Raw genomic sequence first — 15612 nt, forward strand, 5'->3', positions numbered from 1 at the left:
GTCATTGGGCAAAAAATGCCTTCAAGACTATGAAGAGTTGGTCTACCCATAGAAAGCAAAGCACACGTAAAGAAGGTCTCCATAAAGTTAAGTACCACTTTGACCACAGAGGACGTTTTAACTTACATTGACATACTCTAAAAGGTTCAGTTTATTAAGCAATTTCTAATCATAAGAGATGTTATTTATCCCTCATACTGAGTGAACTTGAATGAAATGTAATATCTGAAAATATCAGTTTGGATTTGAGGTTGCATGCGCCATATCAGCCTTTTCTATTTATTAATTTTATTTTAGATTGCTTTGGAGTGATTCCTGGCTTATCAGGGCATCTCTAATAATTTGTTTGTGGACTCTTCTTCTTGTAAATCACAGGTAAGTGAACTTTCAAAATCTTTCCCTCCTCATCAAAAATGAAAGGTTAATATCTGCCATTGTGTCTCGGGATCTCACCAAGTTTTTTATCAACAATCACTTATAAAATAATGTGTGAAAATGCTTAAGCAAGATCTTCTTTTAACTGCAAAGGAGAATAAAACCACAGATAGTGCTTAATGTCGAAGACTGAGAAGTGCTGCGGGATCATCCACATTCAGAACCATCTGTATTCCCTCACTATGAAGTCAGGCGGACGTTGCTCCGAAAATAATTAGTAAAAATACAACATTTTATTTGTCATCCTCGCTTTGCTCTGAAGGATTACATGGTACTAAATGAGGATATCAATCTTTGGAGAACAACTCCCTTTGGAGAAATAGCTAGGGTCTTTTCTGCTGGAGGTATTTATTCTACAGTACAGTCACACCTGTACTATGTTCTTTCCCTTGAGAAATGGAAATACCAGGAAATATGAGAAACCATAATCAAAAACTGGTGATAATACAGTATTATATAAAGACCAGCACATACTTGTTAAAATACATTACTATAGAGAGACCATTAGCACACACTGGTTATAATACATCATATTGGAAATAACCATATAGCGAACAGCTATATCTTAACAGTGAACTGCACTTGCCCGGCAGCCTAACCTACATTGTTATATAAGTGTTTTCTAAAGTATTAACTTATCAATATAATTGTTATATGGGATTGTCTCTGGTCATACTACATAAATTACTCACTGTATTGGCTAATTCGCAAAGCAAGTAACAATATTGGACATGGATGCAGCATATTGTGTACAGAACAAATATAGAATTCTTATCCTGTACTCCTGCTGTGACATCCACATGTCCAGTTTGGTATCTATTTGAGGGCACTGCTGCCGTTTCGAACCTCGGGGATGGGACCTTTCGGTGTCCAGTTAGTATGTTCTTCCCGTGTTCACATTGATTTCCTCCGGGTGCTCCGGCTTAACACTCTGCCCTGCCCATCGCCAGGGCAAGGGCTCTACATCTGGAGTTGGGTCCCAGGCCCTGTGGCATCCCACTGCTGCTTGCTCTTGGTTAGGATGGGTTAAAAAATGACCCAATCAATGTTTTCACACGATTATAGAGACTATGATGGGGGACTCGCAATCCTCCAGGGGGGTTTGGGTGACTGTTGATGACACATTGTAAAGGGTCATACTGAATGAGGTTGAGGAGTTTTCCGAAAGCATTTAAGAAAGGATAAAAACAAAAATGAGTGAAACACAGTGCTGAGCCTTTAAACTACTAATCATGTTGCTAACCTATAAATCCCTACATGGTTTAGGCCCAAAATATTTAACTAATATGCTTCCACTACATAAGCCTTCTAGAACACTAAGATCTTCTGAGACCAAGCTGGTAATTATCCCCAGAGTAAAAACGAAACATGGGAAAGCAGGATTTAGCTACTATGCAACAAATAGCTGGAATAAACTCCCTGAGGATTTAAGACTTGCCCCAACTCTGAGAACCTTTAAAACAAGATTGAAGACTTTTATGTTTGCTTTAGCTTTCTGCTAAATCTTAAATACTTTGCCTTTATTTTACTAAAATGCCTTTTCAACTTACCCTTTATTTTCTATTTTTTAACTCTTTTGAGAAGAGGTGTATAAGGGTTAGAGTCCTGAGTTTGTATTTGTATAAGGGTTAGAGTCCTGAGTTTGTATTTGTATAAGGGTTAGAGTCCTGAGTTTGTATTTGTATAAGGGTTAGAGTCCTGAGTTTGTATTTGTATAAGGGTTAGAGTCCTGAGTTTGTATTTGTATAAGGGTTAGAGTCTAGAGTTTGTGTGTGGGTGGAATTCCAGAATAAGGCCTTTGGTCTGGGTTAGAGTCCTAGAATCTGGGTTAGTGTCCTTGAATAGGAATTGCATGTCATCCAGAGAGACTGTTGATCTGATCTTAAATACATTGCACTTTCAATTTTACTTACTAAAAAGCCTTTTTAACTTTAAATTAAATTTTCTATTTTTACCAGAAAGATGCATGATCTGATACCAGAGGGAGGATAAGGGTTACTAGAATCCGGGTTGGAGTCCCAGAAAGTTCCTTTAGGTCGGGTTGGAGTCCCGACGCGGTTACCAGAGAGACTGTTGATCTGATCTTAAATACATTGCACTTTCTATTTTACTCATTTCTTTGCATATGTTTTCTTTTACTTATCTATTATTTTATTTTATTGTATGACAATGTTTATATGTGAAGCACTTCGAGTCTGCCTTGTGTATGAAAAGTGCTATATAAATAAAGTTGCCTTGCCTTGCCTTGCCTAATATATTATTATTATCTTTTTTTTTTGCTTGGTTTAACCCAAACAAAGTAACACAGATATGTTGAGTTTGTCTTTTTATTTTTTGGGGGGATATTGAAACTGTCTTTCGTGTCCTTCTCAAGCTGAAGCCAAGCTTGCTTCCAGGGAAGTGCAAGGGAGTATAAAACCACAGATAGAGCTTTATGTCCAGGGACTAAAACCACAATGCGTCATCCACATTAAGAACCATCTGTATTCCATCACGATTCGGTCTTGCGGCTATTGCTCCCAAAATAATAAGAACAAATATAACCTTTTTTTCTTCATCCTTGCTTTTCTCTGAAGGATAAGCCGGACCTAAATAAGGATACATATCTTCTTATCACTCTAAACAAGCTGACAACACCTTCCCTTGGAGAAATAGCTTGGTTCCTTTCTCTTGGAGCTATTTCTCCTACAGTCACACCCTATACTCTATTTTGTCACACTTGAGAAATGGAGGGACCATCAAATATTGGCTATAATACAGAGTGACCATCACAAACTTGTTATAATAAGGTACTAAAGAGAGAGCATCACACACTGGTTATAAAACAATACTATAGAGAAACAGTGATCAAAAACTGCTGATAATACAGTACTATAGAAATACGAGCACACACTGGTTATATTACAGTAGATAGTCCAGCACACAGAAGAATGTACGTCTTTCTGTGTCTCTCTCAAGCCGAAGCCCAGCTTGACTCCAGGGAAAGCATCACTGGAGGAGCTTTTTTATTGAGTTGAAACCCTTCCTTCACCCTCATTTCCTCTGCTGTTACTGAGAGCTCGCAGGGTGGGGTTGATTAGATAGCAAGCTAAAAGCTAACTAATTGTTGGCGCCTTCTTGTCCTGTGGATGCTTTCAGACTGCTTGAACATCGGGGGTTTGTATGCCAAGCAATTAGCCGTGCATGATTTCATGCAATTAAACTGTTTTACTCAAAGCAACTTATTCATTTGCTATCTTAATTTATTTAAAAGACAGGGTCAATGGCAGACAGGTTTCCTGTTGTTTTTGATCAACCTTTTGCTCAACTTACACTAAGGCCAGAAGGGTAGTTGTGAAAAACAAAAAAGTGTTTTTTTGTTGTTTTTTTCCTCACTGTTGAGGTTGGCGATTAGAAGGTTAAAACTTTGCTCCATGACCGTGAATACTACAAACAAAATAATTATTATTATTTGTATTGTTTATGTTTTGTATTGAAGAGCAACACAAAACCATGGGTCACACCTGACTTAAAAAGGTGGCAGGAATTAAAAAAGAAATCGGAATAATGCCATTGTGGTGTGGACCACTGTGACTGATAAAGAGAAGCTAAAGTGATTAAGATTGAACAATGTTGGATGTTTGAACAAAGTGTAGCAACAAAATATAGGTGTAATGAAGAGGTATAACAACTATTGAATAGCTGAAATAAATGTGAGAAGGTTAAAAACTTTAATGAAGTTTAAGTGTCCAGCCTGTTCCATTTAACCATAATGCTGTCTTTGGTTTAATTGTTGAGATCATGACTGGACGCCTGACCAACCCTATTCACCCCTAACCATCACTCGAAGGAGCGATCCCTCTTTCTGTCTTCATTCACAACGTTTTTCCCTGATTATTAAGGGAGTATTAACTAGCTCTATTGGGGGAATAGGGGGTTGTCATAAAATGTGGCAATGAAGCCTTTTGAGAATGTTAGTGTGTGATGAAGGGCTAAACATATAACATTGACTTGACATTGACTTGAGTTTATAGGTGCTATAAAAAAATACCCAAAACAACTGTGACTGCTACAATTACTACCACTACGCAACTACTACACAACTACTTGTGTTTGAATTAAAGTGTTGGTTGGTCTGTTGAAACAATGGTTTCATTTGATTAAGCAATTGTCTTCACAAGTTTATAGAATTTAATAGCTTCAAAATATAGAATAACTAAACAAAAGTGGTGCACTCTAAACCAATTTCCAATGGGGGTTACTAAGGAGAGCAATTGCAATGTAATATATTGATGTGAAATAATGGCCAATGCATAAAAGTGATTTGGCTAAATAATTGATTGTAGTGCTACTTGAATTGGCTTGTAAGGGGGAATCACAGCAAAGACTATGCTGGTAGTTTCTCAAAGGATATAAAAATGTAGTAGCAGAGCATATTGCTAAAGTGATGATACAGTCATAAACGATTTTTTGGTTTATTTTGAATCAAATTAACTTGCTTTCCATTTGGCTACAATGGATCAATTACTCCACTCCAGTTACTGCATGAATTATACATTTCTACTTAAGAAAACATGATTTATTAATAGTTCAATCAGTCTGAAATGAGTTGCAATGCCTTCCAACACATTAATTGTCTGTATGCATGCATGCATGCATGCATTTGTGGGCATGTGTGGTGTTTTTTGCATGAATGTGTGTTGTTTGTGCATGTATTCATTTGAGTGTGTGTTGTTTGTGCATGCATTGGCTAAACATGCATGGCTAAACATGAGGGGAAGCCTGAGCTGTTACCCTTGAGGTCCTCGGCCTTCTGAACAGAACACGTTATCATCTTCCTCTCCTCAACATATCCTGGAGGGAATACTAGTCAACCGCTCCATAGGCCTCAGTCAGCCCCAATATCTGAATACCCGGATATTCAATCATTAGGAAGGTATTTCAATTTCAATTCAGTATTCTGATATTTGTTTGGTTTTCATTCATGAAAATGTTTAATGTTCAAACAAGACAATAGGAGTTCAAAAACAACAACTACCAACGGGGCGCTACTCTGTGAGCGACTCGCGGCGTGCTGCTCCCGTAATTTGTATGTTTTTGGAGTTGTTTTGTGTTTTCTGAGAGTCCTTAAGTGCGGTATTTACCGACAGCAAGTATAACTACTACGCTCAAGTATTTAGCGAGTTTGTGTGTCCTGATCGCCTTTCTGGAACCAGTATTTGCGATCTGTATCACACCGGCAAACTCCATGACACGCCATGGAGGGAGGCTCACCTACTCACAGGAGGCTCTGCTGGATCTGCAGCCTGCCTCGCTGGATCTACAAGCAACACCTTCTTGCCTGAATGGGATTCCTCAGCATCTACAGAGGAATCATTACATCAAGCGCATTCGTAGGAAAAGGGGATCCAGAGGAGGAATACGGAACAGAATGAGGAGACGAGGTAGGAGGCTGCCACTACCTGCAGTAACTCTCTCCAACGTGCGATCATTACGCAACAAAATAACTGAACTTTCCGCACTCATCAAACTTGACTCAGACTACCGTCAAACCAGCCTCTTCTGCTTCACGGAGACATGGTTGTCAGAAGAAATAACCGATGTCGATATAGATGGATTTAAGATCATTCGTTTTGACAGAGACACTATAGACGCAGAAGTCGATTGGGGGCGGGCTCTGTATGGCTGTCAAAACAAAGTGGGCTGTCAACTTCACTGTAAGAGAGACTGAATGCAGTAAACACCATGAAGTCATGACCGTGTCGTTCAGGCCTCACTACCTTCCCCGTGAATTTACACAAATTACAGCCATCCTAGTGTATGTCCCTGGACCTGATTTCACATGTGCAGCGGAGCGCATTGCTGACTGCTACAACAGAGCTGTCAATCAGAGCAGCGATCAGCCTGTCCTCCTGCTAGGGGATTTTAACAGATGCGATGTCACCACACTGCTTCCAAACTTGGAGCAGTATGTCACCACACCTACCAGACTTGACAGAACGCTGGATCTGTGCTTCGGTAACATACCGGGAGCTTATGTCGCAAAGCCCCGCCCACCACTCGGTCGCTCCGACCACAATGTCATTCTGCTGCTTCCAAAATACAGACAAAAACTAAAAACAGAAGACATACAAACAAAAACTGTTCAAGTCTGGAACAATGACTCTGTTGATGCATTAAGGGGCTGCATGGAGATCACAGACTGGGAAATATTTTTCCAAAGCTGTGAGGGAGACCTTAATCTGCTGACAGACTCTATCACCTCCTATTTGTCCTTCTGTGTGGACACTGTTATTCCAACAAAGCAGGTCAAGATGTACCCGAACAACAAGCCTTGGGTTACCAAGGACCTGAAACAGTGTCTTAACAACAAAAAGGTGACATTCCTACAGGGAGACAAAAACAGAGTGAAAGAGTGCAACAGTGGATTGAGAAGGAAGACCAGGCTGGCCAAACTCCACTATAAGAACAAAGTGGAGGAAAAATTCACCACTGGCAATGCAAGGGAGGCATGGCAGGGACTAAACACCATGATGGGCAGAGCCCAGAAACCGGCCCTCATCCAATGCTCTGACCCTGCCACCTTTGCAGAGCAGCTCAACACATACTACAGCAGGTTCAACATGCCACACCCCCAGAATGACTGGACCCTCACCAGCAATTCATCACTCACAGTGGATAAAGGGAAGGTCACATCCATGCTGGGCCGCATCAACCCTCACAAAGCCTCTGGCCCGGACAGGCTCAGGGGCAAGGTGCTGAGGGAATGCTCAGCTCAGCTGGGTGATGTAATCACTCGACTATTCCAGCATCTCCTGGACTCCAGCTGTGTCCCACGGATGTGGAAGGAGTCCACGCTTATACCAGTGCCGAAGAGAGCCAACGCCAGGGAGATGAAAGACTTCAGACCGGTGGCCCTCACATCTATTCTCTCTAAGTGTATGGAGAGGGTGGTGTGTGATCACCTCACTTCTATGGTGGTGGACAAGCTTGACCCACTTCAGTTTGCCTATAAGGCAAAGCGGGGGGTGGAGGATGCCTGTTTGACTCTCCTGGACACCGTTTGCAGACAGCTGGACTCCCCACACTCCCACACACGGATTTTATTCATGGACTTTTCTTCCGCTTTTAACACAGTCAACCCGGCCACCCTCTGCAACCGCCTTCTGGATATACAAGTCCACCCATCACTCATCCTGTGGATAAAAGACTTCCTGCAGGACCGGTCCCAGCACGTGGTGGTAAATGGCTTTAAATCCAAGAACATGATTTTAAACACCGGTGTCCCCCAGGGTTGTGTTTTATCACCAATCTTATTTTCCATCTACACAAACAACATAACAAACAACAGTGACATTCCCCTTTTTAAGTATGCAGATGACATGGCTCTGGTGGCCGACATCAAGGATCACTCCTCTCTGGCTGCCTACTATCAGCAGGTCAACGCCCTGATGCAGTGGATCAAAGAGAGCTCTTTGGAGCTCAACATCTCCAAGACCAAGGAGCTGTGTTGTGGGGGGAGGCAAACATCTTCCCCCCAACCTCTCTTTGAACCTCTGAGGCTGAATGGGCAGACAGTGGAGCAGGTAGAGGCCTTTAGATACCTGGGCACAGATATGGACACCCACCTGTCCTTCTCCCAGCACACAGACTCTGTGTACAAAAAGGCACAGCAACGCCTGTTCCTGCTGAGGAAACTCAGGAGCTTTGATGTCAAACAGGACATTTTAACAGCTGTCTAAAAATCACTCATAGAATCTGTACTCACGTTCAACATCACATCCTGGTTCACCCTCACCTCTGTCAAAAACAAATCAAAGCTTTCCCGGATCGTCAATCAAGGAAGCAAAATAACTGGCAAAACTCAAATTCAATTATCAGTACTCCACCGCCAGGCAGTTAAAAGGAAAGCCCACCTCATTACACAGGATCCCACCCACCCCCTGCACAAGTCCTTCCAACTTCTGCCATCAGGCTGCCGGTATAGAGTACCCCTATCTAAGAAAAACATACACAAAAACTCATTCATACCCATTGCCATAAACAGCTTAAATAAACAATGAACTATGGACAAAGGAACTCTGACGCACTGTCACTTTACACTTTACACATATCCACAGCTTTTATTTAGTTATTTTTACAGTTTTTAATATTTATACTTGTTTTAAGATCTTTACACACTGTATGTGCTCTCAGAGATCAATGTTGTTGTATGAATGCCTATCAGTACATTTTCATGTTTGTATGTCGAGCCACGTCAAAGATGATTTTCTGTTACGACAGACAATAAAGTTTTCTGAATCTGAATCTGAATCTGAAAAGCTATACCCACTTATAATAACGTGTTGGTTATTTAGTAAACATGAAAATAACAGGCAGCGATGTTATTTATGTTGATCTGTCCCATACAATAGAGCCAGTTATATTCAGCACCGGATGAATAGCACTAGGCCTGAAATGTATTAAGAACTTGCCTAAATGTTCAAACCACCTATTTGCTTTGTGATCATTCGAAGGAGGCCAGTTGGTCCAGGTATTATTTCTGGTCGTCTAACAAACTCGGAATCAACTAAGACCGAACTGAAAATCGCTGAAGGTTTTGCGCAAGTGTAAACCAACTAGCTATAGTGTGTTTGTCGTAGTATGTTATGTATACATTTACAGGAGTTTAGTATTGAGACAACAATAAAATGCATGACAGAAAAGGCACAACTTTGGTCAGGCTTTGCTATGCTGTATTAGTTTAATCAGGTAAACATGCTGTTTTTTTCGTATATAATATAATAACGTATATAATACAACACCATCATGTACATTCAGAGAGTCAACCTTTCCAAAGCCATCTAAAATAAGTAAAGCCAACTAAAAAGTTGACAAAATGCTACATTTGGTAATTTGTTCATATTAACAAACATGTTCTTTTTAAATGGTTATGATGTACATTAAACACGTCTAATAATGTTTCATGAAAACTTTCTTACAATTCACAAAATAATTGTGAATAATAATGATGGAAAGGTAAGAAACTTTTGTAAAATAAGTAAAATAATCAAAAACAACACATTAAGAAGAACAAAAAGCTGCATTGAACATGTCTGACTTCATCAGCTTTGCATTTATATACTGTAATTCTGAAAGTCAACTATGTGGCTAAAGAGGGAGAAATGCAACCTTCTACGTAGAGGCACTCCTGCCGCGCCCCCATATGCCCCATATGCGTGTGTAGATCAACAAGTTTGATCTACACACGCCGTCCGTTGATTGGTCAATATAATCGTCACTTCCGTGCAACACAGTACCCACAAGGTATTGCTGGACAACAACGAAAGCTTTGCTTATTGAGGAAAATGTCGCGCAAAAGTTTGATGTCCTTCTTGGACGTCCTACATTGTTGTTCTTTGTTTATTGTGTGTGTGTGTGTTCTTCTTTACATGGATTTATTAACAGGCTCCACTGTGTCAGGCTGCTATGAGGTCACGATGCTTACATAGCTGCCGCGGCTATTGCCTCAGGCTTACACCCCGCCCTACTATAAGAGTACTGACGGCGGTGGAAACGTGAGCAGTAACTGAGCTGGGCTAAACCACACCTTCACTACTAGGCCAAGGCGTGCTGGGCCGAAGTGCAACCGCCGGTGGAAATGCAGCAATAGAACCATGCAGTGGCCCTAGGAATGTGCAGGACCTCTAGAACCATGCAGTGGCCCTAGGACTGTGCAGGGGGCCTAGACCAAATCAGTGGCAGCAGGAACCTCCAAAGGCAGCAACCTGCCCAGGACTTATCAATGGTGGGGTGGAGTGAAGGGGCATTGAAGGCTCCTGTGCTTTGGGGCCTTTGAGGAGAGATCCCCCATTGGTTCAGGAGTAAAGGTTATGGGCTTTCAAGATTGAAGTCTCAAGGTCGTGGAATCCTTTGCCCCGATGTGTTCTGAGTTGCCGTTGATGCTTTCGTGGCCCTGCACCTCTGTTGTGGTTGTGCAGGTGGCCGACTTCAGGCCGAAGGACTGGGAGCCCAGCCCGCCGTCAGACTGAATGCGGTAGCGCTGCCAGCGTCGCCGTATAACCCCTTGCACCTGCCAAGACAGATACGAAAACACGTTTTTGTGAAACCAAATGTTACTTGAGGTGAAAACAACCAGTGGTCATAGAAGAATAAATATTTATTCATGATATATATTGTACAAAGACCTACTGAAACGTAAAAAAAATATTTAAGACAAGTGGGATTTATCTTGAATTAAACAGCGTGACAAACAAAAAAGAGCAAGACAACTTTTGTCTTGCTTTTCACAGCTTAGAGCTTAGTTGCATCCTTTAGCTCTGTTGTTTATATGAATTGAATGAACACACACACTTACCTGTTTATTAAAAAAGCAGTAGATTGTGGAAACCAGAAGGCCCTGAACAAACAACATTCATGTAAGGTAGGGTCAGTTACTGGGCTGAACTCAATTATTTTGGAGCATCAAATATTTATTTCTGTATAAATATAAATATTTATTTTACATGAAATATACTATAGGGAGACAAGGGAAAGATCGGAAGTGAACGAGAGAAAATCAGAGTGGTGATAAGAGGCACTCTTTCTGAGCTGATACAGCTTGTTGCTCAAGTTGCTCAATGTTCTGCGTGATCCACCAGCTATGGACGTTTAGACAGATCTTTCAGCTGATATTTGGCAGGATCATGCTTGGAATGTCTTAATGTATTCCCCTCTGCCCAGAGTTCACCACTAGAAATCACCAGATTTTAGGGGTGTGACGAGATCTCGTGCCACGAGATCTCGCGAGATTAAACTCGACGATATTACCCGTCGTGTTAAAAATCTGTCTCGCGAGATTTCTGAGCTATCCAAACTTCTATTTGTGGCCTGTAGGGGCAGTAATGCGGCTTTGATACGTCTAGCCTGCCAGAACCTTACGAAGGAGAAGGAAAAGAAGAAGAGGAGGAGAAGGAGGGGAAGCAGGGGAAGCAGCCATAGGCAGCCAGAATGACGTCGGAAAATACCCGTATTACCGTCGAAGATGCCCCAGCCACTTTTAAATGATTTGTTTGGCAGCATTTTGGGTACCCGGCGGAAATTATGAATGGCAGTAGAGTGACTGATAAGACACGGACAATACCTAGTTGTCAGTGACATACTTGGTCAGAATCTGTTTGCACTATTTGCACTCTGTATTGATGGAGTAGAACTTTGATTTGGTTTTGCACATAATATTGTTTGCATTTAATTTATTTTACTTCAACTTTTATAAATTTTAGTTTTAGTTTCAATTTCATGAATGTTAAGAGTTATAATAAAACATTTCAAAATGCATGTGCAACTCGGTTAAATAAAAGTCTGTTGGTCCAGTCATATATTTTGTCATTAAAATCTCGTCTCGTCTCGATCTCGTGAACCGAATATCGTGTCTCGTCTCGTCTCGTGAGCTGAGTGTATCGTCACACCCCTACCAGATTTTGGTGTCCGGGTCCACCACTTTATACCAGACGTGTACCTGGTAGTGCATGAAGATTTGCGTGATGTAGTCGTAGATCTCGGAGGCTACGCGTCCCGCGGGCTTGTAGGACAGCAGTAAAAACTGGAGGCCGAGGAGCGGGATGAGGATCAGGGTGGCCCTCACAGCCTTCATGTACCGACTGGACTCTGCCTGGTGGCTCACCTTCAGCTTGGTGATGAGCACCCGCACGATGTTGAGCAGGAAGAAGAGGTTCACCTAGAGATTAACACACTGTTAGCGTAATATTCTTTGTACACTAAAACCACATTTAAAGTGGTGTGTTCTGCTCGCACAAACAAAATGGCAGTTTGGCACCCAAATCTCAGCACCATAAAAAAACCAGATTGGAACATCAGAACATTTGGGGTAATCACATTACTCCACATCAGAAAGCAGAAGGGACGAAAAGCCAGTTCAACCTATTTCTTATTAATAAGAATCTACGAAAACGTTTTCACCAGGAGCGCAGCACAGATGGGTCCATGGATGATGTGGAGAAGAGAGGTGTCAGCGCTGATCCAACAGCTTCAGGAAAGGAGGAAGAGGAATTAAAGGAAGTGAATTAATTACATCACATATCCTCGACACGCCTGCACACTTAGAGATCGGGTCCCACAACGTATTTTGTGTGGTATCAACTTGGAAAGACTGGCGACGCCTTATTGATCGGTCACTTAGTGTGTGCCAGTGGGTGTTTAATGGAGAAAAGAGAGAGAGAGAGGAAAGAGGATGGGGAAAACAAAGCATCATAATAGCCAGTTATGATACGTACAGTGATGATGCTTCACTTACTTGTCATTGTAGTAGTAGTTTCGAGCAATGGCGTAGATAAAAGCTGGAATGAGCGGGAAGCCTGAAAACCAAGAATGTCAGCCCATATGTTATCAAAACTAGTTATTCTCCAGTCAATCAGCATTTAGCCTGTTATACGTGTAGGAAATAAGAAAATTTGTGTACCAACAAATTCATATATGATGATTAAATGACTATTTTACAATAAGCCAAAATCTTTCTAACATTAAAGGGCCTCAATTTTACACATGTTCACCCAGTTGCATGATGGATAGATAGATCTTCTTACCAGCTTACATCGTAACCGTTAATAAAAACAGGGAGGCCGGCTGGCAATAAAATCACATATCTTTTAAATGCATAAGTAGTTTTAAGCGCAACATATTTAAATTGAATATTGACCAAAGTTTGTAATCAGGGAGATAGTCTCGAGGTAAAGTGTCGGACTTGCACCTGGTCGTCCGAGGTTCGATCCCCACACATTTGTAATTTAGGAAGGATTACTGGAGAAATCAAACAACTTTTCATGCCTTTTATTTTCTATTTGATAGAATACATATATTTGTCAAAAAATGTGTAGAGAAAATATCCTGGATAGCAATTCATTTAATTATTTTATTTGCATCATCTAATCTTAGACCCTTAGTGAAAATATAGGTTTGTACTTCCTATATGTACATTTATGACAAAATCGTGAGGACTAGGCTTGGCGGAACCTTCTGAAGGTACACTTGTTTCTGACAGATGGACTTCTCTGAAACACCGATCAAGTAAGCCTGACAGTTAGCAGTTAGGTTAGTTTGGTCGGATAAGTTTTCATGGTTACTTAGCGGAGATTCCCTTAAGTCACGTTAATGGAACGCAACTCTAGCTGAAAGTAGTGAGGCTAACGCAGCTTGCCTCCTACATCCGTCCGTCAATGGACGACAGAAGGCGTGTCTGACGGATGGGAGAGTGGTATTTGCTGTGGGAGCCACGATCTGATTGGCTGACGGATCCGTCGCAGCCTGAAAAGTAAAAATGTTCTCAACTTCTGAACACAAGAGACTAGGGGTGTGACGAGATCTCGTGCTACGAGATCTCGCGAGATTAAACTCGACGATATTACCCGTCGCGTTAAAAATCGGTCTCGCGAGATTTGTGATTTATCCAAACTTCTATTTGTCGCCTGTGGGGGCAGTAATGCGCCTTTGCTACATCTAGCCTGCCAGAACCTAAAGAAGGAGAAGGAAAAGAAGAGGAGGAGAAGGAGGGGAAGCAGGGGAAGCATCGAAAGCAGCCATAAGCCGTGTTCGAAATCGTTCCCTATCACGGATATAGTGTACTATATAGGGTGCTCGCCATTTTGTAGTGGTGTTCAAATTCTCAGTGGTTAATTTCATGCACTATATAGTGCACTTAAAATACCCAAAATTTGAGTGTACATACGATGTAGCATACATGTTACTCCCGTATACCACAATGCAATGCGGTCGTGTTTTTCCGGAGGAGAAGAAGAGGCTGAATAACCGCGAAAACGAATACATTTAATCAAAGTACATTTTGGGTACTTTGATTTGGTTTTGCACATAATATTGTTTGCATTTATTTTTATTTTACTTTTATAAATTTTAGTTTTAGTTTCAATTTCATGCATGTACAGAGTTATAATAAAACATTTCAAAATGCATGCGCGACTAGGTTAAATAAAAGTCTGTTGGTCCAGTCATATATTTTGTCATTGTAGTTTTCTTAAAATCTCGTCTCGTCTCGTTCTCGTGAACCCAATATCGTGTCTCGTCTCGTGAGCTGAGCTGAGTGTATCGTCACACCCCTACAAGAGACAGAGCCGACGGAACGGACGGACCCACAATGCATTTCGGGATCGCCCCATGCAAAGTCAATGAGATCCGTCAACGGACGGATGCAGTGGGCAAGGGGTGTAAGCAAAATAAGCCCGGTTTTGCCTTTAGCTTGGTTGATGGAATAACCCTCGGGTTGGTAGATCTATCAATCAATCAATCAATAAACTTTAATGTCATTGCACATGTTACAGAGCAACGAAAAAGACCAGTTACATTCCGTCCAAGAAACATAAAAGACAGTTTAGGGAGACAGGATGGAGAGACTGTCAGGCGCTTGTTTGACAAGAAACATGCTGCCCGCGTTAGAAAATAAAATAAAAAGCTAAACAGGAGGGTAATGAGGGAAAAAAAAGTGAATACCTAAACTATGCTCCTCTAAGGGGGGGCACAGTGTAGGGATTAGCAAAAAACACCTCAGCACATAAGCAACATATCAAAAACATCACAAACACATGTGGGAGGGGGGAAGGGTTTCGGGGAGGGGAGGTGTCACAGCTCAGACCCCGGGAGGTGGACGCAGCCAACAGGCGCATCGCATCACTCACGGCATACTGTACTGTAACGAGGGACGGAGAGGGGGGGGGGGGGGAGTCCAGTAGGCGGAGTATCCATCATAGATCTGGGTGGATATATGCCACGTGTAATGTCAATAATGGTTAAATTTAGTAAATGTCTTGCAATCGCAGAACAACATCAAACCTGGTGGTAAAATGGGGGTGCCTCAAGAAGACATGCCTGATTATTTGAATGGAAGTTGATGGTGATGACCTACCCCATCCTAAGAGATAGTACCACATCAGGTGCTGCTTCCTGGCAAACACGGCCACCACGATCAACGTGTGCAGGTAGATTCCCTCACACAGCATCCAGAAGTAGTTACAGCCAAACAGGTACAGGTGTATTAAATGGGCCACCTTGCAACTTGTCTGGGGACAGCAAGAGGAATGGCTATAGGTACATTGGCAGGGAGTCATTAAGCAGACAGTTTTATCCAATGTGACTTGCAAGTGAGGCATGGAAAAATCTGAAAGCAAGTTGATTTGCAACTTCACTACAGACAGA

At 41.7% G+C, this 15612-nt stretch overlaps 1 protein-coding gene across 1 annotated transcript in view; it reads right to left on the reverse strand.

Annotated features, from left to right (window-relative positions):
* Positions 1–9846: 9846 nt before the first annotated feature.
* Positions 9847–15612, reverse strand: part of LOC132449015 (calcitonin gene-related peptide type 1 receptor-like) — a 31561-nt gene continuing 25795 nt past the window's right edge. Inside the window, 7 exon segments of the mRNA XM_060040596.1 lie at positions 9847–10333; positions 10336–10486; positions 10772–10813; positions 11912–12130; positions 12373–12439; positions 12707–12767; positions 15323–15476. Coding sequence (XP_059896579.1) covers positions 10272–10333; positions 10336–10486; positions 10772–10813; positions 11912–12130; positions 12373–12439; positions 12707–12767; positions 15323–15476 — 756 coding nt within the window. The 3' untranslated portion in view covers positions 9847–10271.

Source organism: Gadus macrocephalus, chromosome 20, assembly GCF_031168955.1.
Source record: "Gadus macrocephalus chromosome 20, ASM3116895v1".
NCBI lineage: Eukaryota > Metazoa > Chordata > Actinopteri > Gadiformes > Gadidae > Gadus > Gadus macrocephalus.